General features: G+C 53.2%; 2 protein-coding genes and 1 long non-coding RNA gene across 11 annotated transcripts in view; 1 reads left to right on the top strand and 2 right to left on the bottom strand.

Annotated features, from left to right (window-relative positions):
- Positions 1-2,335, bottom strand: part of ZNF609 (zinc finger protein 609) — a 72,858-nt gene extending 70,523 nt beyond the window's left edge. For 5 of the 9 annotated variants that reach the window (XM_053988338.1, XM_053988336.1, XM_053988337.1 and 2 more), the window contains exon 1: positions 2,245-2,335. The gene's annotated coding sequence lies outside the window, so the exon portion shown is untranslated. Of the gene's footprint in view, positions 1-1,500; positions 1,630-2,097; positions 2,174-2,244 lie in introns of those variants that run through there. The other 4 variants (XM_053988331.1, XM_053988334.1, XM_053988332.1 and 1 more) reach the window with 3 other exon arrangements.
- A 28-nt stretch (positions 2,336-2,363) lies between these two features.
- On the top strand, positions 2,364-3,609 carry LOC128813324 (uncharacterized). Its single transcript, XR_008438993.1, has 2 exons — positions 2,364-3,214; positions 3,298-3,609. It is a non-coding gene; the product is annotated as an uncharacterized LOC128813324 (long non-coding RNA).
- Positions 3,610-5,402: 1,793 nt separating this feature from the next.
- TRIP4 (thyroid hormone receptor interactor 4) overlaps positions 5,403-20,546 on the bottom strand; it is a 28,186-nt gene continuing 13,042 nt past the window's right edge. Inside the window, exons 12-13 of the mRNA XM_053988339.1 lie at positions 9,439-9,541; positions 5,403-5,646 (exon numbers count right to left, since the gene is read on the bottom strand). Coding sequence (XP_053844314.1) covers positions 5,579-5,646; positions 9,439-9,541 — 171 coding nt within the window. The 3' untranslated portion in view covers positions 5,403-5,578. The remainder of the gene's footprint in view (positions 5,647-9,438; positions 9,542-20,546) is intronic.

Below are 20,546 nucleotides of genomic sequence, written 5' to 3'. Positions count from 1 at the left end.
ATGTCATCACCACCAGTATAAGACAAGCCAGGTGCAAGGAAGTGTGAGGGGACTTTGCAACTGAGGGATTATGTGGGGCTACCACCCAGCACAGGGCCCCAGACAGACAGATGGATCCCCCCCAAAAAAAATCACACCACTTTCAGCACGAAGAGAGATAACAAGTATGTTAAGAGACACATCCATGCACACACACACTGGCCCCTGAGGCTATCGAGCCTAATGGTGACTCACCAAACACACAGACCAACTCGGAGTGCCTGGCTTAGAGAAAGGAATAAAACCCCCTCCCTGTGCTCTGGCCATACTCAATTACAGGTCATTCCAACTTGCTTGATAATTAATTTCCTCCAGTGGCTCTAACCAGAGGCAGCCCTTGCCCTGCATGCCAGGCCAGTCCAGGTGAAACATTAAATCCTCGTCCTTTTCCACCACAGGGACGCCACACTCCTGGTGCTGTGCACATCTCCCTTCTCCTCCTCACAGGAGAGGGGAAAACCTCACTGGATGAACAAGGGTGTAAAAAAGCAAGGATTTGCGTTTTGTGACTGAAACAGCTTCAAAATAATAAAATATAAATTATTTTTGGTCAAGAGCTAATCAATAAAATCAGCTGCCTGGATTTTCTGAGTGCCGTGCATGTACGGTCGTGTACTGCCAACAAAGAGCTAGAAATGTGCGGCATAATCTGATGCCGGAGTCATCACACAGAAGCGTGGAAATAGGTTTTCCTGAGGATGTCCAGGCGAGGAACTGCCTGCACATGATGGAGCCCAAAAGCCAGCCCCAACACCGGCATCCTTGGACATTTGGGAGGAGGGGGAAAGAGCCCGTGGGGCTATTCAGTGCACGCTTAGGAAAACGAGTCTCCAAAGCCTCCTCCAAGGGAAAAGGCCTTCCCAGAAAGCGGGGAAAAAGGAAAGGAAAGGCAAAAGGAAGGCTGCTGGGAGATGGAGGGGAGCCAAGTCTCGCAGACCAGACCTGAACCTGTGACCTTCCCCGTGTACACAACGGGCGGGAGAGCGCACGGCAGGAGTGCTTGGCCCGCCGGCCGCCCCAGCCCTCGCGGGACACCCGGCCACGTTGCCACCGGCGGGGTCACCTCCAGATCGGCCCCGCTGGCCAACGGGGGCTCGAAGGACTTGAACGAGGGTGGCTCGTACTGCGGCACACGGCCCGGCCCCGGGGTGATGCCCGGAGGGGCTCCGCTCTCGGGGTCTGACCCACCCCAAACTCACAGGGACTCGCTAAACGCGTTGGGGAACATTCAGTCTTCCGGGATTTGTGCGGAGAACCCCCTACCGGCACTACAAAAGAGCTGAGGTCCAGGGAACCTCCGCTCGCGCTGTCCCTCTGCTCCTGTGCCCCCCAAACCCTCCCTGCACAGAGACGGGGGTCAAGAGGGGTGACCCCCGCCTCCGCCCAGGAACACTGCTATCCTCTCGAGAACCCCCTCCCCGTCCGCATCACCCCCCGCAGCCCCGATCCTTCCCAGAAAACCTGGCATGACGGTGACCCCACGCAGGGGACACCCCCTCCCAGCCGCGGGGACACCGTGACTCTGAGCGCGACCCTCGCGACGGCAAAGGCGGCCTCGCACCCCTCGGGGGGTCCCGACCCCCAACGGCCACAGCACCCGCGGGGGCTCTTTCCCAACGGCCACGGGAGGGACCCACAACCGCCCCCGAGCTCCGGGGAGGGGGGCGAGGGGCACACAGACCCTCGTCCCCAGTGGTCCCGGGGGGAGGCTCCCGGAACTCCATCCCCACGGCCAGAGATGAGGGGAGGCACATATCCTCGTCCCCAGTGGTCGCAGAGGTGGAGGGGCACACAGACTCCCCAAGGGTCCGGGGGGGCGCACAGCCCCATTCCCAGGGGTCACGGGGGGGGGGGGGGGGGCGGGCATTGAAACTCCCGTTCCCAATATTCCCGGGGGAGGGGTACTCAGATCCCTGTCCGTAAGGGTCACGGAGGGAGGCGCGTGGGGGGGGGGGGGAGGGGGGGGGGGGAGTTGGGGGAGGGCACAGCCGCCTTCCCGGGGGTCACAAGGAAGAACACGGGAGGGAACATATCCCCGTCCCAGGGGTCACGACTCACGGCGGCGGCCCGGGCCCAGCCCGTGCAGAAGAGGCGGGGGGGGTGCCCGAGGCCCGAAGAGAGCCCCAACCGCCACCCCCCCACACCCCCCCCGCCCCCCCCCCCGCCGGGGCGGCGTGGCGCGGGCCCGGCCGAGCGCGCACTCACCCGGTCGCTGGGGTATCCGCCCTAGGTGCGCTCCATGTGGGTCGCGCCGGGGCCGGCGCTGCGGGCCGGGGCCGGGGCCGGGGCCGGGCCGGGCCGGCCGGGGCCGCCACGCGCTGAGGCCGCGCCGCGCAGGCCGCGCCGGGTCCGCCGGGCGGGGCGGGGCGGACGCGGCGCAAAACGCGGAGGGCGGAACGTGGAGCGGCGTCCCCGGGCGGCGGGAAAACACGGAGCGGATACCCCGCCTAAAGCATCGGGAGTCGGAGACAGACAAAGCCCGGAGCGGAGAATGCCCTGCCTCAGGAGCCGGAGCGGCCGTAATGCCTCTTCGGAAATGGCGGAGGGAATCTTTCGGGGGTGTTTCACGAGCTGAGTGGTGTCTTTTGTGACCTCAGCCCGGCAGGATCCCCCCAAGGCCACGCTTTTAGCTCCCAGAGCCAGCTCAGAAAGGCAGGGGGCAGGAGTCATCACCACCCTGGGGCATCCACACCTACCTCAAAATCCACCACATCGTGGCACACGCTGCCACTTTTCCTTTCCAAATACTCTTCTGGATGGAAAGAGCACCTGGGTCCCCAGCCGTTCTCATGCCCTGGAAGTGATGTGTCCCCTAAACTCTCTACTACCCACCTAAACCCTCAGCACAGGCCCAGCTGACAAGGGAGGAAATTCCATCTCATCTCAACCCTAGCCCCTGGACAATCCAAAACCTCTGCTCCTTTTCCGAAAGCCTCAGCATCAGCCCCACTGTTCGGTGAGGAAATTTCGATTCAGCTCAGTGGGGATGTCCCAGTCGTGTCTCCATGACACCCCAAAACCAGGAAGGTGAACCAATGCGGCAAGCTGTGCCAAAGGGAAATGGGATGCAGGATGGCAGCTGGTATCTGTCAGTGCTGAGCATGGAAGAGGAGCATGCACGAAACTGCAGAGGGAGAGGTCAGCACCAACTCCATCCATCCAGCCAGGGTCTGCTGTAAGTATTCCAGCCTGAAGAGGTGCCACTGTTCCTTGAGTGTGCCACCATTCCTTGAGTGTGCCACCATCGTGTGGTTTCAGGAGAGCACCAAAGGAGATTCCAATTTCTTCTGATGCAAGGACAACACAAGACCCAAACCCCTGGCAAAGGAGGTGATGCCAAGAAGGCCAGAGGTTTGGGTGCCTCACCAGCTTTTGGGGCTGGGGAAAGCGGGAGAGAGCCAGAAGATGTTTAAATCGACAGGAAAAGAGGCATGAGAATTCTTACAGCCCAAAAGAGAGAAAGAGGAGAAATCCTTCCTTATCCTGATGAGAAACTGCTCTCGCACAGCACAGAGCCAATGCTAGCAGACTCCAAGAGAACCTGTATTAATAAAACCAGGTCAGTTTTTAGTGAAGTGTTTTCAAGGATTGGGTAAAAGGTTTTACGGGCATTTGGTGTTGATGTTCAGCAAATCTCAGATCAGGAATGGTGCTTTTTCCAAGGGTGGAAAAACCAGTGTCAGACAGGAACGCAGGATGAACCAGGGATGGGTCAGTGCATCTTTCCTGGCAAAATTGTGATGCCACTAACACAGGAGGAAAATAAAACCCCTGCCAGGCAAGGCAGTTCCATTGGGAATGATCTTGGCATCGCTCCAAGGATGTTTTGCCATGACCACGAGCAGGGCCTGTGATCCAGCCTGCTTGCGGCTCACGGAGATCCTGCAGAATCCTACAGACGACAGTGGACGTGTAACCCTTAGGGATGAAACCTGCAGGCACCAGGTAGACATGAGCTGTGAGTGACAAAGGACAGGGAGGTGACAAGGCAGCAGCCACTGTCAGAGGTGGATGCAGGAGGTGGATCTGGTTTAATATGGAGCCAAATCATGGGCTCATATTAAAGCCTGGCTCAGCCATGGGATGGGTGACCCATCGGGGGAAGCATTATCTTGGGATGGGGATTTTAACAGGCACTAGGTGTAACAGGAAGGTGGGATTTTGTGGGATCACACAGTTGGTACAAGATCCCACTCTGTCAAGGTCTTGTCTGACGGTGCTGCACTTGTGGGACAGGAACAGGAGCAGGAGCTGTACCACCTGTGCTATCCTGGCACCTCTTCCCTGGGTGCTGACTTCCAGCCCCCGTGTCCCACCTCTCCCACACAGCCCACGAGGAAGGCCTCTCCTGCCTCCTTCTTCCCAAGGCACCAGGACCCCCAGATGACTCCCCAAGCCCTCCATCCCTCTCCAGCTCTGCTCCTGTTGTCACCACAGATATTCTCCATCACTCTCAAGGGACATCCACCAGGACAGTAGGATCTCCATGTAAGAAGAGTGCAGGAAGTCTCCAGGAATCCCAGCACAGCTGACTGGACCACAGTGGTGGGACATAAGGCACAGAGGTGGGGGGAATGCAGCCAGAGGAGGAAGGAAGTAGGAGAATCCCATCACCCTTGGCCACATTGAACAACAGCTCCCACACCATAAACTCTGTGCCAATCGCAGGCAGCTCAGAGCTGAAACACCCGCAAGGGTTTTCCCAGTGAGAAATAATGTGAGTGGGCGTTGGATCCAGCCCCATCATTTCCAGCACCTCAGAGATCCCACAGGCAGCAAATGGAGCCAGAAGACAACTCCCAGGGCAAATGGCATGGGACAATTTCCAGTGCTGCAGCACAAAAGCTTTGCACCCTCCTCCTCCTGTTCCATGAGGCAGAGGGGTGTTCTACGCACAGCTGCTGGGGGCCAGGTCTCGGGGGGTGGCTGCTGCTTTGGTACAAATCAGCAGAATGATGTAAGGTTGGGCACTCAGCAGTGCTTCCAAAGGGCTGGAAGAGCATTTGTGAGCTGGCACAGAGCCCACCTCTAACCACAAACCTCCCATCCCCACTTGGCAGAGCTCAGCCTCGGTGGCTGTTGGGAGCTATCCCCCTCATCCCCTCAGCTTCTCGCCCTTCTTCATGTGTTTGACCCCATAGAGCCAAAAACACCTCAAGGTATTTTTTGGAGAGGGAGATCCTGCCAAAGCCAAGATGAAGCTGGGCTGCCTGCTGCCGGAGAGCTCCCCGTGCCTGCTCTGGGACCCACTGCTCCTGCAGGTGCCAGTGATTGTAGAACTGCATTCTGTCAAGCTCCATCTCCCACCCACCCCCTGTCTGCAGCGCGAGACCTCCCTGGAAGCACAGGGCTGTTGGGCCAGGTCTTGGTGAAAACAAGTATCTTTTAATACTTTTGGAATACAAGAGAGAAGGCAATACCTAAACACAATCTGAGATCAGGGATCCATCTTGCACCTGCTTTCCAGAGCTGAAGACCATCCTGGCTCCCTTCAGACGCAGTTGGGTGCTTCATGGGAACCAGTGCTGCTCCCCGGCGCTCACCCCATGGCTTTCTGCTTCATTAACCCCTTCTTTGCTCCCTGATGGATCTTTGCATCCAGCTTCCCTGTAAAGAGGGGATTAAAGAAAAAACACAACAAACCCTCATCACTCTTTATTTTTAAATGTTATTTGCAATGCAAATGAGCTGGAGGCAGCGAGGTCTCCTAGTTAGTGTGTTCCTGTCACATCCAATTATCCTGCTTGAGGAGCCAGGCGTTTCCAGCCGCTGTGGCCTCCCTCTGCAGGCGCGACACCGGGGAGCCAGGGGCAAGCGTGTCCGACACGGCCAAGAGACGCCAGAGAGGGGGAAATTCAGAGAGGAGAGGAGTAAATTAACATCCAGCACTCACCTGCCACTACCAGGGGTGAAACCGAGCCCTGCACCTGCCACAGGATGCTCAGAGGAGATGGGGAACCGTCCAGCAACGTGCCAGGGACGTGTTTCTCCATGGTGTGGCAAAAGGCAGGACTGGGGATAACAAACCCTCGGCTTGGGATGATGGTGCAATGGGTACCCAGTGTGATGGGGACACCTGCTCCACGTTGCTATGTGCCAGGTTGGTGGTCTCCAAGGCCATGTGCTGCCTTTGCCATCAGGGAAAAACCTCAGCCAGCAGCTCCAGTGGGACCAGGAGAAAACACTGCCTTTTCCTTGCCCTTCATAGCCCTTGAGGGCTTCACTGCCTGCTCTTGCTTTCCCACCGGGGAGAGGAGCAGGACACCAGAACATGGAATTTTCGGCAACTCCTGCTGAAGAAGCCAGAAGCCAAGCATAGCGATGTGCTTCCTCAGAGGAGTGTCCTTGTCCTCTTCTTCCTGTCTGTAAAAATGCAAGGATGCTCCCGTTCTCCCAGCGCCAACTTCCCAGAGAGGTTCTGCCAGCAGCCAACACTGGTCACCTCCTCTAATGCCACATCTCCCCAGGAATTGCCTTCCTGCTGCTTCCCTGCATCTTCCCATCCCCCAAATGCCAGCCTCGTCCTGTCTCTGTAGATGGAAACAGAGATAGGGCAAGAAACACCAGGCTCCAAAGTTCTACTTCGGCCACTGCTCCAAAATCTGCTGGTAAATGTCCATGTGCTGTAAGAAGCAGATGCTTCTCCAGAGAAAATGGCTCCTAACCAGCCAGTGACCATCACCTTCTCTTCAAACCAAGAAAACTTCTCAATTCCAGTTCAACAAAGACAGTTTGCAGATCACCAAACTGAAACAGATCCACAAACTGAAACATGGCTTGGAAGATGTTCTGGGAGATCCTCCATCTCCTTCGCCACCCCAGAGAAGAGCTTCCCCTACCGCCTAAGGATGGGGAAGAAGGCCTCTCCTTGCAATTGCTGTTTCCAGTCACTGGGACCCAAGCAGGCTGAGCCAGCAAAGCAGTGCATCCCAGACCACCCTGTCCCCATGCCAGGGGTGGTTTTGGCAGGAGAAAGGCAGCAAGTTCACATTCTCTCCATGCTCTGGTCCCCCAACACCACCTACTGTCACCAGGGCTGTTATATTTTATGTGCCTGCCTGCTTCTTCTGGACCCCAAAAACATTGGGAGGCTAATCTGCTCTTCCAGCTCGCAAACACCAAACACCACACAGGTAACCTTTAAGAAGAGGCTAAAAATAAGGCAAAGCCCCTGGGTTCCTTGCTATTTCTGCTCAATGATTCAAAGCCTCTTGTCTCACACCATGTCCTCTGCTCCTCTTCACTCTTCCAGCCACTGGCTATTGGAGGGAGGCTTCTAATTGATGCTTCAGGGTAGCTTTGCCTGGATTCAAGGAAATCTCCCATTAGAAAGGCCAGCGAGCTTCGTCCTCGTGCACTAAAACTACACGGGGACGTATCTGGGGAGAGCTGTGCTCCCAGATGCAACACTGTGCCCACCCCTTCCACAAAAACAATGACCCTGGCAGCAAAAATTGAGCCATGTTAGGGTTTTTTTCCCATCCCCAGGCTGCTAGAAACAATTTGCAACAGAGAAGCATCCAGATGTCACTGTGGCGAGGTCCATGCTGCTATCTGGCAAGGAAAACTGCTCTGGCTTGGCTTCCCAACAGGACAAACTGGCATTTTGTCATGGTTTGAGCCAGGTTTCAAGGAGACCAGGGCAACCAGCAAGCCCAAGTGGGGATGTGAGCTGGCACCTTCCCTCTGCTCAGCTTCCAGCTGGGAGAATTAAGCTTCTGACTGCCTGGGATGCAATGCCAGCTTCTATTAAAACAGTGTCTTGCACCGATGAAAGGTCAAAGGCTTCCCTGCTCCTTCCCTAGGCTGTCATAAATATCACCCAGACGGACCATGTCCCTTCCGGGAGGTGAATACGCAGCTCCACAGCCCTGCTGTGCTGCTCCAGTGGCAGCTCCTATTGGGATGGAGGGCAGGGAAGGCAGGGCCAGCAGTGGGAGTGGGAGCACAGGCAGCCGCCAGCACAACCGGCTTCCTTCCAGGCTGTTAGACTGATCCTTCTCAAAGCAGGAAAGTGTCACAACACAAAGGAGATGATGTGACAGATGGGGAGGGGACTGGCAGCACCTGCACCCAGCAAGGCAGACGCGCAGGAGCTGCAGAGCAGCTTCGCCCTCTCCCACCCACAGCCAGACAGAGGCAGAGGTGGGAGTGAAGGAGCCCGAGAGCCTGGTGAGAGCAAAGGAGAAGTTAAAACAAGAGGAAAAAAAGGATGCAGTGGCTGCACCAGCACGCAAGGGCCACAAGGCTAACCCACAGCCAAGATGTGCATCCTAAATTACTCCTGCCTGCTCACTGGCACTCCGAATAACCCATCCAGGGGGAGGACCATAAGCGAGATTCGAGTGCTTGCATGTCTCCAAGCACTGGTCAGCATTGGCTGAATACACCTCCCAGTTGCTGCTCAAAAAGGCAAGGAAGAAACCAAACGCTTTTGCAGGACATCCCAACACCCAGCTGTGGGAGAAAGGTACTTCCCTGAGCAGAGAGGGTAAAAGATCCTCAAAGCCAACAAAAATAACCCTCTGCTGTGCTTCAAAAAAGCCCTTTTTAACCAGTCCTGAGAAATCCCAACACTCCCGAGCCCCAGGTACTAGCCCAAGGATCCATGTGGAAAGGAGGGAGATCACCCAGTTGTCAGCTCTGCTGAATAAACAGCCAAGACTCTTCCTGCTTCTGCTGCTTTTAGCCCATCAAATTAATTTTTCACATCCCCTGCAAGCGCGTGCGGTGCCTTCCCCGGGCTGTGTGGTGGGGAGGCTGCTAATAAGGACGGAGCTGACTGCGGGCTCCCCAGCTGCCGCATTCCCTCCTCTATCCTTTTTATAGCAGCGGGCAGGAATAACTGGCAGCCTGTGGAGGGGCTGGTGGCTCGTAAAAGGGACTAACGACACTGGCAAGCGGAGCGCGGACAGATGCTGCGGCGTTTCCCCGTGCACTCTGCCAGGACATCCCATCCCACTGGCCTGCAGATGGGGAACATCCATCTGGCCCTGCAGCTCTTGCTGTTGGAGCCCTCGCTGTCCTCAGGGGCAGGAGTGTGATTTGGAACTACAGGACACGGAGGTTGCCTGGATCTGCCTGGGCATTGCTGCACCAACTCCTATCCTGACCCAGGCTAGTGCTGGCAGCAGATCGGCCACCGACATGACTGCTCTTTGACTCCCCAAGTGTTTGCAGAGGCAGGAAGAAGCATGTATTTGGAAGGAAGCAACATCTGGGGAAAGGGGAACCGAAGACAAAAAATATTACAGATGTATTCGAGCCATTAAACAAACACCTCCAGATCAAAGAGCAGACGGCGAAGGTTGGGAACTCATCTGGCAACGGCAAGCTGGGGTGGCAAGAGGAGCCGGCTCCGAGGGCTGAGGGGGCACCTGGGGAAACTTTACTACTTACAGATTTTGTGTTTTCCTTTGATGGGAAACTTCAGAACCATCTCCTGGGGATTAGTGCAGATAAAGACAAATGGAGACCCAGACTCCTGGCTCAGGTCTGGATACTGTGAAACAAGAAGAGACACAGAGCAGAGTCAGGACGGCTGCATGGGCACATAAAGAGCTCAGTGGGCAAGAACAGAGGGATCTTAGCCAAAACATGGGTTATATGGAGGCTGTAGCAGCTCAGACCAAACTACTTCAAGAACTTCTAATGAAAAAAACTCCAAACAATTCCAAGTTTGGGTCTTATTCTGCAAGACCCTTACTCAGGTTCTTCCCACCCACCTCTGCTGGAGTTCACTGCCTCTTTGGATCCACTCATCCAGGGTGTTCCCAAACCCCTTTCAGCCCCCTTTAGCATCGACCTGTGCTACCCCTGTGGTTTCACACTTGATTTAGGCTGATCAGAACCCTGGGGTGCTGAGACGGAGGTGGCTGGGGCCCTACCATCACCAGCCCACCTGTTCACTGGGACAAGCAAGGGACAGATTTTCAGCCTGATGCATCCCTGGATTCAGATGACCAGGAATGTGAATATTCGCACTAATCTCTAACTGGTCACAGACAGTACACCAGCACCACAACCAAAACAACCTGCCAAACCCAGCCTGAAATGACCACCGGAAAGGTCACCACCAGTTGTCCCAGCTACAGATGCATCCCCAAATGTTCCCCACAAAGCTCAATTCCAAACACAATGATTTGAGATTTGGAGAGTACGCACAGTCCTGCTGTGGGACATGCATTCCTTGATATTCACTTGCATATAAAGGGTGAGCAACACACCTGCTAAATACCAAGGTGATGGCTCAGAGAGGCCAGCTCAGGGCTGGCTCCATTCACAGAGTCAGTGGAGGGATTTTTAACACACTGAAGACATGGGGGAATTTTACAGGAAGAGAATAAACAGATTATAGAATCACAGAAGCATTTAGGTTGGAAAAAGACCTCTAAAATTGTTTCTCTCATTAACCATGTGGGGAAAAAGGAGAAAAAACCCACTCCATGCAGGAAGCACACCAAGATCCTGGCTGGCTGCAGCTCAGCCTGGCATTCAGAGGTGAAATGCAAAACAGTCATAAAAAATGTATGTCTCAGCTCTCACCTCAGATTGTCCACGAGCTGCAGAGCTGGTGCTGACAGGCACTGAGGCCAGCACATGCCACATGGATGCTCCAGCCCAGGAAACCCTGCTCAAACAGACTACGGAAGTGGTTTTCCTTCCATGGGAAAAATGCCTTCTTTTTTTTTCCTGCTCCCCTGCCTTCATCAAGCAGATCCATCAAGGCTGCTGGAGGGGACAGGATGCCAGACCAGATGGAGCTGCGTGTCCTGGCAAATCCCCCATTTGTTACTAACAAATGACTCCTAGGCCGAGTGTTTGAAAAGCTCTCACCGACCTGCCAAAATGAGTTTGGATTTGCCCTGGAACAGCTGGGCACGGCGAGGGAAGCAGGGAGCAACCTGCTCTCCCCACACTGCAGCAGGGTTTGGCAGCATTGCCAGCAGTTCAGGGAGATTTACAGAAGCCCAATGCTGGGATTGGATCAACCAGGGGAAACGTTTCCAAGCCCTCTCATTTTACAACAGCATGTTAAGAGCTGTGCACCAAGCAAGAGAGAGGTACAAGAACTCAGCTGCTCCATGCAGCTCTGTGCCGGGGAGGAGGAGCCGCCCTGATCCGCACCATGCGCCCATGCCCTGCTGCACCGACCCAGGCTTGGACAGGTTTCTTCCTCTCTGTTCTTTTTTGGCTGAGTCACCTTACTTGACTTGCTTCCACTGCTCCATGCCCATGCCAAGGATTTTCATTTCCCATCTGCAGGGAAGGATCTTGGAAGGTTAGGAAGAGCCAATGTGAATAACCCCAGTCAACGCCTGGAGAGTGTGAAATGCTGGTACTGCGTTGTCGCTCTCCGCATCAACCGGGCAACCAGTGGCACCTGTGTGGCTGGGGGACCTCAGGACAAGCCAAAGGAGCAAGGTCCTTCAAGGCTGGAGGACCAAAGGCTACCCAAACCTGCCCGCAGAGGTGATCCTTCCTGCTCCACTACACTTGGTTCAGCCCGTGGGTTCTTCAGCCAGGTGGGGCAGCAGGGGGTGTGTTGCAGAGGTCCTGCTGCTTCCCAAATCCCCTCAGGCACATCTCCCAGGTGGACCTGAACACCACCATGTCCCCCCTCACACCTCTTACAGCCCCATCCCAGGAACATCTCCCAAACAGGCATCAGCAGTGAAAGCAAGAGCCAGCTGGTTTCTCCACTGACAGCTTTCATTCAAAGCCAGGATCAAGCCTTCAGCTCCAACAGTTCCCACTCAATCCGACCTCAAGGCCAAGTTGGATGCCACAACTGTGACTTGAATTCCTGCGTGTACACCACAGCCTTTTATCTTTGTCCCCAGGATGCATCTGTGAACCAAATCCCTTTGTGTCCTTCATTTCAAAAAGCTTTGGTCCTTCCTCTGGCATCTCACTTCCAGGAGGCAGGGAAGGAGCCCCTCATCCAGCCGCTGTATTTAAGGCTCCTATTGTACCTATCCCAGAAACCTCTTATCTCATCCTGGTGAACAAAAATCCAGAATATTCCTGTGGGCTGGAGCCAAGAAATAGCCATAACCCTTTTCTCTGCCCAGAGTCGGGATGTTCTCTGGTGAGGAAGATGAGGCTGAGCTCCCATGAGATGCTGAGCCAAGCCAGCAACCCACCCCCCCTCTTGCCCCAGTCCCTTCCATGACTACATTCCATTCATTAATCCCAGAGAAATGTAGGAAGTTCCACTCTCAGAAGACATGCTGCCATCAAGACACCAAACTAGTCTGTCTCTGTTACATTGTCCAAAGCTGCCCAAATTTAAGTACCAAAACCTAATTTCTCACTCTTTCTGCTGTGAAAGGTCAGTAGTGTTACTCTACTGTCTGAAAAGCTGTAAGTTTAGGAGACAGAGAAAAAATTTATTCCCAACTACTCCACCCCACAGGTAGCCCATCATCACTTCAGTAAACCTGAGCTTGGAATAAAAGCCCAAAACCCAGAGCTGGTGCGGCAGAGGGAGAGGACAGAGCATATCCTGTCACATTGTTCAGGTTGGACAGGGCTTGGAGCAACTGTGTCTAGTGAAAGGCGTGTTTCACCCCATGGCAGGGGATGAAATGAGATGAACTTTAAGGTTACTCCCAATCCCAACCAGTCTGGGATTCTGTGATCTCCAGTAAAGACAATCTCCAAGAGCAGTTTTTCAAATAAAAGGTCAGTTCAGAGGGAAACCATGCTCCCTCTCTTCCAGAGACCAAGAATCAAACACAGCCAGGAGTCTGATGGGGGATGTCCCTTCTTAAATTCAACAGCACTCATCTTTCTCATATTGGGGGTGTTAATAAGATAGGTGCTGGTACTCCAGGCTTTACACTGCCTCTATCTGGAAGCAACTTGGCATTTACAAGGTGGATACAACAAACACAGTCCAGAGACCAGACTGTCCCTCAAAAAGGAGCAAACCTACCCTTCTCCAATCCTGCACATGACCAGAGAAGCTCAAAAGAGAGAGGTTATGCAATGCAATTACAGTGTGAAAAAAAAGATTCAGCCTGCTTTCAGACCTTCTGCCACCTTGTAGTCAGCAGGCAACAAGGCAGGTGGGAGGCCAGTGGGCTCTGTGGGCTGCAAACAGCTGATGCGGCTCACCAAGAGCTGCTCCTCCCACCGCTTCGCACCAACACCCCACAGACACACTCTACACACAGCCTCCACACAACCACTGCCCCCCCTGCTTGTCCCACCTCTCCAGCTGGGCTTCACTTTGCTGCTAACAGGTCTGGAAGACCCCAGCTGTGAGGAGATTAGGTGGGAGGAAAGAGAAAAGCAGATCTCAAGGCAGCTTAACACCTGCAGGAAGAGCTCAAGGTTAAATGAAGCTGGAAAAGGGAGCTGAGCGCTGGGCTGCTCCAAAAACCGGCCACCAGACTCATCCTCACGCCAGAGCCAGCGCTTTGAACATATATTAAGTGGCTATCAGATGTCCCCAACAGCCACCCAGCTCAAGCTGCAAGCAGGGATAATTGCTAATGAATGTTCCCTACACTTTGTTTTCACCATCCCTCGTCTCCCATCACCAGCTTGTCACCACCAGGAATAGCAGCAGGGCTGCCAGCCTCCCGCTCCACAGCCCACAGCAAAAGAGCAAAGGAGGGGACGAGCCAGCTCGGAGCCAGCAGAGACACAAACCCACCTTCTCTGACATCTGAGAGAAAAAAAAAAAATCCTGCTATATTTTTCCCCCCCACAGCAATCTGTTACACTTTTTTCTTTCCCAATTTAGGTAAAGCCTGCAGCAGGATGCTGGGGCCATGCAGGCTCGCCCAGCATCACTGGTACCAACGCAGCATTTGGGACCCCTTGCTCATCCTGATTCCATCTCCACAGGAGAAAAAAACATGGAGAAGGGCCATCCCAAACCCCTCAGTTGCTGCACCCCTCCCCAGTAAGCTGCACTGGCTTGAACCCAACTGCCGTGACCTGAAGGCAGGGGAATGGAAAGAGCAGAAGGAAAACGTCCTGGGGGGAAGCCAAACCATCACTAACGAGATGAGCTCTGCTCCGGTGCATCCGAGGCAGAAACAAAGGCGCCGCGTGCATGGAGCAGCGGCTCTGCACAGCACAAAGCCCCAGTGCACCCGGCAGTTTCTTTAGCGACCCTCCAGGAGAATTCCTGCTCTCATTAAGGCCTCGAGACACAAAGGGGTGGGAATAGTCCTGGTTTCACACACGCCAGCCTATGGAGCCCTGCAATGCAGCCTGAGCTCTCCTCTGCTTTCCTTGCCATGGGAGTGCACATCCCGGTTAGCCGGAGCATGGCGGAGAATTGCACGCTGGAACCTGTGGTCCTTCCCCTGGCCACTGCCACTCTCTCCATCTTACAGCTGCCAGGGGCACCAGCAGCGAGGAGGTGCTTGAGATGCTCTGCAAGGTTCATGATGGAAAGGGGTGAATAATTTTCCTGGCATGGCTCCTCAGTGAACAACAGGGAAAACATGGCTTGCTCTGCCAGGCAGCGCCGGGCCAGGACACCCGCTCCAGCCTTCATTTCCCTGCTGCTCTCCAAGAGCCTTGAAATAAAAGAGACAGCACTGGAAAGCAGCGCTGTCTGGAAAGAATAAAAGCAAGCAGACCCCATGTGCTGGCAAGAGAGTTCACCATAAAATGCAAAGGGGAAAAAAATCATCCTGGTGGAGGCAGCATCTCCTCTGACAGAGCAGGGCTGCTGGATCCAGCAATGGCAATAAATCAGTGCCCCCCAGCAGGCAGAAACACACACTGGGCTTGTCCTGGGTGTTGGAGACACCCCTTGGCCACGTGCAGAAAGAAGAGTGGGATGCAAGGGATCCCCCGGGAACCCAACTTCCTTCACCCTGTTTTCTTGGTGATTTGTGGGAGAGGCGGATCCGCTCTTCTTTCATGCCTCATAAGCTTCATCGCTGTCAGAGACACGTAACAGGTAATTAACTACTAAACAGCCATTTTCTCCTCCTCTCCAGAGGGAAATTGCTCACCATCCAGCTAGAAAATGTTTCTTCAGTGGTTTGCAAGAGGGAAAAGAAAATGGGCAGCTTTTTGGGAGTGATGGGGGTGCTGTGGCCAAATAAGGGCACTTGCAGCAATGCCTGCACCACAAACACATGGATCCAGGAGAAATGAAGCCATCAAATCTGAGAGCTAATGCTTAATTGGATGTGATGCCAATGTACCCTAGCCACATTTGGCCTGTCACTTTTCCAAGGAGAGTGGTTTAGGAGCATCAGCTCCCTGTCTGTTGTTCCGATAGCAGTGGTCTTCATCATCTCTTTACAAGGACATTCCCTTTGGGGAATTATCCAGCCAATTTTCCCAACACAGCCTTCACCCTGAGTGCTCCAGGGCACATTCACCCAAAGGTGACACCCAACTGCAAGCAGCTGATCCAGGTTTACCACCACTGTGTCACCTTCTGATTCAGCCCTCCCGTCCTGAAAAGTGCTTGCAGAGCACCAAGCACTTCACTCCCGGGTTTTGATCACCCTCATGACACAGTCTTGCATTACACTTCCAACTCTAAGCACATTCCCAAGCACCATCTTTTAAAGGTCATAGGCCAGCCAGCCTTTGGCCCACAAGAAATGTAACATTTTCCTAAACAGAAACCCTAAAGCAGATCCAAGTTTCTAGAAATGCCAAATTTTCTAGCTTGAGGCAGAAACATCCAGAACATGCACCCAAAGAACACTACAAGCTGTCCTTGGCCATGGAAGAGCTCAGGGATGCAGCAGAGCTGCTCCACAGAGGCTGTGTTCGCAAAGGGATACATGTTGATGTTCAATTCAAATCAACAGAACACGAAAAGAAGAAAAAAAGTAGGATCACAAAGAAATCCAAACAAAAGCCGTCAGCCAAACTTTTGTTTGAAAGCCTGTCAGGTCTAGACTGCAACGTGTGAGGAAGGAACAGCTCGAAACCACAGCTGCTAATGGTTATGGATTTGGCAATCAAAATGTCTTTGTTAAAAAAAAGAGAAAAAAAGTTAACTGCCTGACTATTGAGGCTACAAACCGCAGCCTTGATGCATTGTTGCAGTCAACATCCTCCCTGCTGTTCCTGAGCGCTTACAGCTGCTGCTGGCAGCTTGTGTGCTGGCACATGCTCCGTGCACCAGGATGCACAAGGAATTTTCTAAGCCTGCCTTCCTTTCCCCTTCTTCCCACCACAATGCCTGGCAGCCCTCTGGGGCTGCTCTGCCCCTCACACGCCTGGCTGGTATGCGACCAGATCCAGGCACAGCAGGCTGGGATCGCTGCAGGATCCTTCCCTGGTGGGGCGGATCCATCCGGTGGGTGTTCTCCGTCTCCAGCCCAGACCCCAGCTCTCATCAAGGTGTCTCTACACCACAGGCTGTACTTTGATTTCAAGGGCAGGGGAAGCAATTAAAACATAGTAAGTAATAACAGGACTTTGAAATGTAGATTTAAAATTCAGACTTGTGCTGGTGCACTCCGAGCAGTCTGCCAGGGCTCCAGAGGACTCAGTAGTGCCAGCAGCAGCCACTGCATGCCCCAGCTCTCCCTGAACCGGCAGCCCAGGACCTACAGCCACCCTCCTGCCCTCACATCCCAGCCCAGGACAACACCCGCCCATGGTAAACCCTGGAAAGGCTGGAGATATTTATTGAGTGCCTGACGACCAGTTCAGGAGAAACCGGGTGGACTTGGAATAATATTTGGGAATTACTGGGCTGAAAGGGCTGTTTTCATCCCCCTGTGCCAAGGGACAGCAGGGCAGGGCTAAGCTCAGCCCCATCGCCCACAGCATCGGCAAGGAGAAGGGAAAAGCAACGGGGAGGAGGAGATGAGGGGAACCAGGGTACCTCATGGAGCTGCACCTGGCTACATACAGTCAGACTTCAAGCAGCTTCACAAAGTCCTTTCACAATCAGAACCGGGAAGCACAGGGGTAGGACACACAACCAAGCCGGAAAACCCAAACGTTGGGAACACAGCCCTGCCCCTGCCCTGGCTCACTTGGGAAGCTGCCTCTCCCCATGCTGACCCTTGCTGCTGCTCCCCAAGGAGGTATGATGCCAGCACCTGCTCCCAGGACTGATTCAACCCCTCGAATGGAATGGGATCTCTCACAAGACCAGGAAACGCATTGGAGCAACCGGTCTGTTCAGGGTTAGGAAATCAACGACACACCAACAAAAGCTTAAGCAAGCAGAGTCCTCTGCTTGCTTACACTCTGCATGTACTGTGGGGGTTGTATTCTGCAGCTGACACGTCATTTGGGGTCACCATGGAAAGGGTGGTCATGGCTCAACCTGGATGGGAAGGCAGTGGGGCACCTGACCTGGGGCTCCAGGTCAGTTTTATCTAACCCTCAGTTTCAAGATTAAATAAAACCCAAACACTGAGAAGGCAGCAAGTATCAGTGACCACATCTGAGAGAGGGAAAAGGCCCTGCCAGCTCATGAGTAGTTTGCTGAAATGGTAGCAGAGGCAAAGTCCACAGTCATCATTAATTAAGTCATATGCTTCAGCCTTGGCTTTGCTTTCTCCCCTGGGTCTAGGAAACCAGAGGAGAGGGCAAGCAGGCCTCTATCATTCGATTTCTTTGGCATGCTAATGCATTCCTAAATTAATCATCATCAAGTGACAATCTCTCCTTCATCTTAGCAGCCTGAGCAGTGACCTGAGCAAACCTGCTGGCTTATGCAAGGCAGCTGGAGCCCCAGAAGAGCCTCTGATGAAAACCAAAGCACTTCCAATATGGAAAAACTCCCCCATCTCTTACCGTCTCTAATCCAAACCAGCTGCATTCCTGCTCTGCTCCCAGAACCACGAATCAAGGGATTCTGTGGGGTGAGAACCTGAATTAAAGAGATGCATCACCCTGTGAGCCAGCCTAATGCCTGACACCACTGGATCTAGCATCTGGCTATACAGAAAAGACAAATTCTGCTCAGGAGAATGCAGGGCCCTGTAAAGTTCAAAGGCCTTTCATGGGTTGCAATCATTAACAGCCACCTAGACCGCTCCAGAAGAAAGGATATCTGACCTAGCTAAAAATCCTTCACTGGGAGAGGTGCCTCAGGAATGAGAAGGCAAATATCCCGGTGGTGGAGGCAAGGAAGGGGGCAGGACAGCCACAGCACCACACAAACAGGCATTTGTCTCACTCGGAGCCTGCACTAGGAAACCTTTCCCTCGGGGACCAGGTCCTCATAAAAAGTCTCTATGCATTTATACTGTTCTTAGAAGTACACATCAATGTCTATGTTTGTGTTTCTCCCTCCCATTAACTCCTTAGGAAAATACTCCCAGAGGGCTATTGTTCCTTTATTTGGAGATAATTTAAACACACACCTTCTGGAGTCTAAATATAGAAAGTCTCTACCACTCTTCACTCCTATTTGAAAATCTAAACCAAGTTCTGTACACTGGGCACCTGAGTTCATTTTTTTTGTTGCTCTTTTCACCAGGGAGGGAAGAGGAGGCCAAGAGTTTAAACCCAGATTTCCTGAGTGGGAAAGCTGGAGCCTATTTAAATGATAGTTGCAATCTCGTGGCACAAAAATAGCTTCTACATGTTCCCCCAAGCAGATTTAGGACACTAAGTGATCACCTAGAAATGAAAAATAAACACTTAACTCCCATCAAATATAATTAGCCAATATTTCAGCCTGGTATAATAGCTCCATCCAGGTATTGGCGTGTGTCTGCACTCGAAATAAGCCAAACACACCTATCAACCACCAGAACAGCAGCAGGAAACACTCTTTTTCCAGTTAAATAGTCTCTCAGATCAAAGTCATTAGCAAAATGAACATGGACTTCAGAGCACATGGAAATGGCATCAATGTAAACACTTCCCTGCTGGCTTTAGTCCTGTGCCAAGCCCTGCCTGCCCCGTCCCACAGATCCCAAGTGGGCGCTGCTGAAGTCACTGACACCTCGTGCAGGAAAACAAGGGCAGCTCCTTGCTCTGCTCAAGGTGTCAGTGACGTCAGCCCCAGAGCAAGGAAAAGCCATAGTGAAGGCTTGGATCTCCAAGGGGGCGGAATGTTTCCAGGTCACCTCTAGCTGAAAAGAGTAACAAAGGAATCATTCTGGTCTTGAGCAGGGATTTTTGGGCTGCTGCCAGGAAGAGAAGGAAATGAGCCCAGAATGTACTCTGAGGAGGGGGAAGAAGTGCAAAGCTCAACTGGAAATCCTGAGATTTCAGAGGGATCTCCAGGCACCAGGCAACCAGGGCTGAGTTCAGGCTGCAGCTCCTGCTGCAGCTCCCTGCAAACAGAGCAAGTGACGCTGGATACCTGGGCTGGACCCTCCTACCTGAACACAACTTCTGCTTGCCAGAGCAGCTTCAAGCCAAAGATCACAGCTCTGAGCAGCAAGATGTGGTGTAAATAACCTCTGACTGGAAGAATTGCTTTATTTTTCATATGGGAAAGAGACCCAGAGGAGCAGATTTAACTAGTTCATGCAATAGGCAGCATAATTGGGATTAGGGTACCTGACGTGCCACTGATCCTAATCCCAAGGACATCTCTACTCTTCCTCTGCTCCTTGCTAGCTCCAGCAGTACAGATCTTGTTCCATCATCACTTCCCACACATCCTCAGGATCTGCAAACCATCTCAACAACGTCAGTCGGGCCTCAAATGCTGCAGGTAGGGCAGAGGGAGGTAGGGACTGCCCCCTCTCAGTGGTGATGAAAGGCCAGGCTTACATGTGCAGTAAAAATGTGGTTAAATAACCCCTCCCTGGTCATAATGCAAGAGCTCTCGCAGGGAATGGGTCTGACTCTGCCGGGGCAGTGTTGCTTAATTTTGGTTTTTTGAGCACAAGTGTAAAAAAAAAAAAAAAATTAATGAGGATAATGATAGAAAAATACCAGTGGGGTGCCACAACATCTTCATTAGCAACTCAAGAGAGGATGCAAACAGCAGGGAAATTAAATCTGCAGACAGTGCTAAACAGGGAGTGGGTGAAAGCAGTGAAAGGGCTGAGAGGTAATGGGAGAGTCACAGTAGTAATGGGACAGACCACAACACCATGGAATCACAGACAGGGTTAAGTTGGAAAGGACCTTAAAGCTCATCTCTTCTCACTCTCTGCCATGGGCAGGGACACCCTCCACTGTCCCAGGTTGCTCCAAGACCTGTCCAACCTGGCCTGGAACACCTCCTGGGATGGGCGAGCCACAGCTGCTCTGGACAACCTGTGCCAGGGCCTCACCACCCTCACAGGCAAGAATTCCTTCCCAGTATCCCATCTAACCCTGCCCTCTGGCAGTGGGAAGCCATTTCCCCATGTCTTGGCACTCCTTGTCCCCAGTCCCTCTCCAGCTCTCCTGGAGCTCCTTTAGGTACTGGAGAGGACTCTAAGGCCTCCTTGGAGCCTTCTCTTCTCCAGGTGAACACCCTCAGGATGAAGAAAAACAGACCTATGACCAGGAAGAGTCTCCCTTGCCTATGAGAACAAATAGTCACAAGAGTCAAACCAAACTTCTGTGGCTGCCAAAAAACACTGGATCACCATCAA

Source organism: Vidua macroura, chromosome 12 (genome assembly GCF_024509145.1).
Source record: "Vidua macroura isolate BioBank_ID:100142 chromosome 12, ASM2450914v1, whole genome shotgun sequence".
Taxonomy (NCBI): Eukaryota; Metazoa; Chordata; class Aves; order Passeriformes; family Viduidae; genus Vidua; species Vidua macroura.
This window is presented reverse-complemented; position numbering and strand designations above follow the sequence as displayed.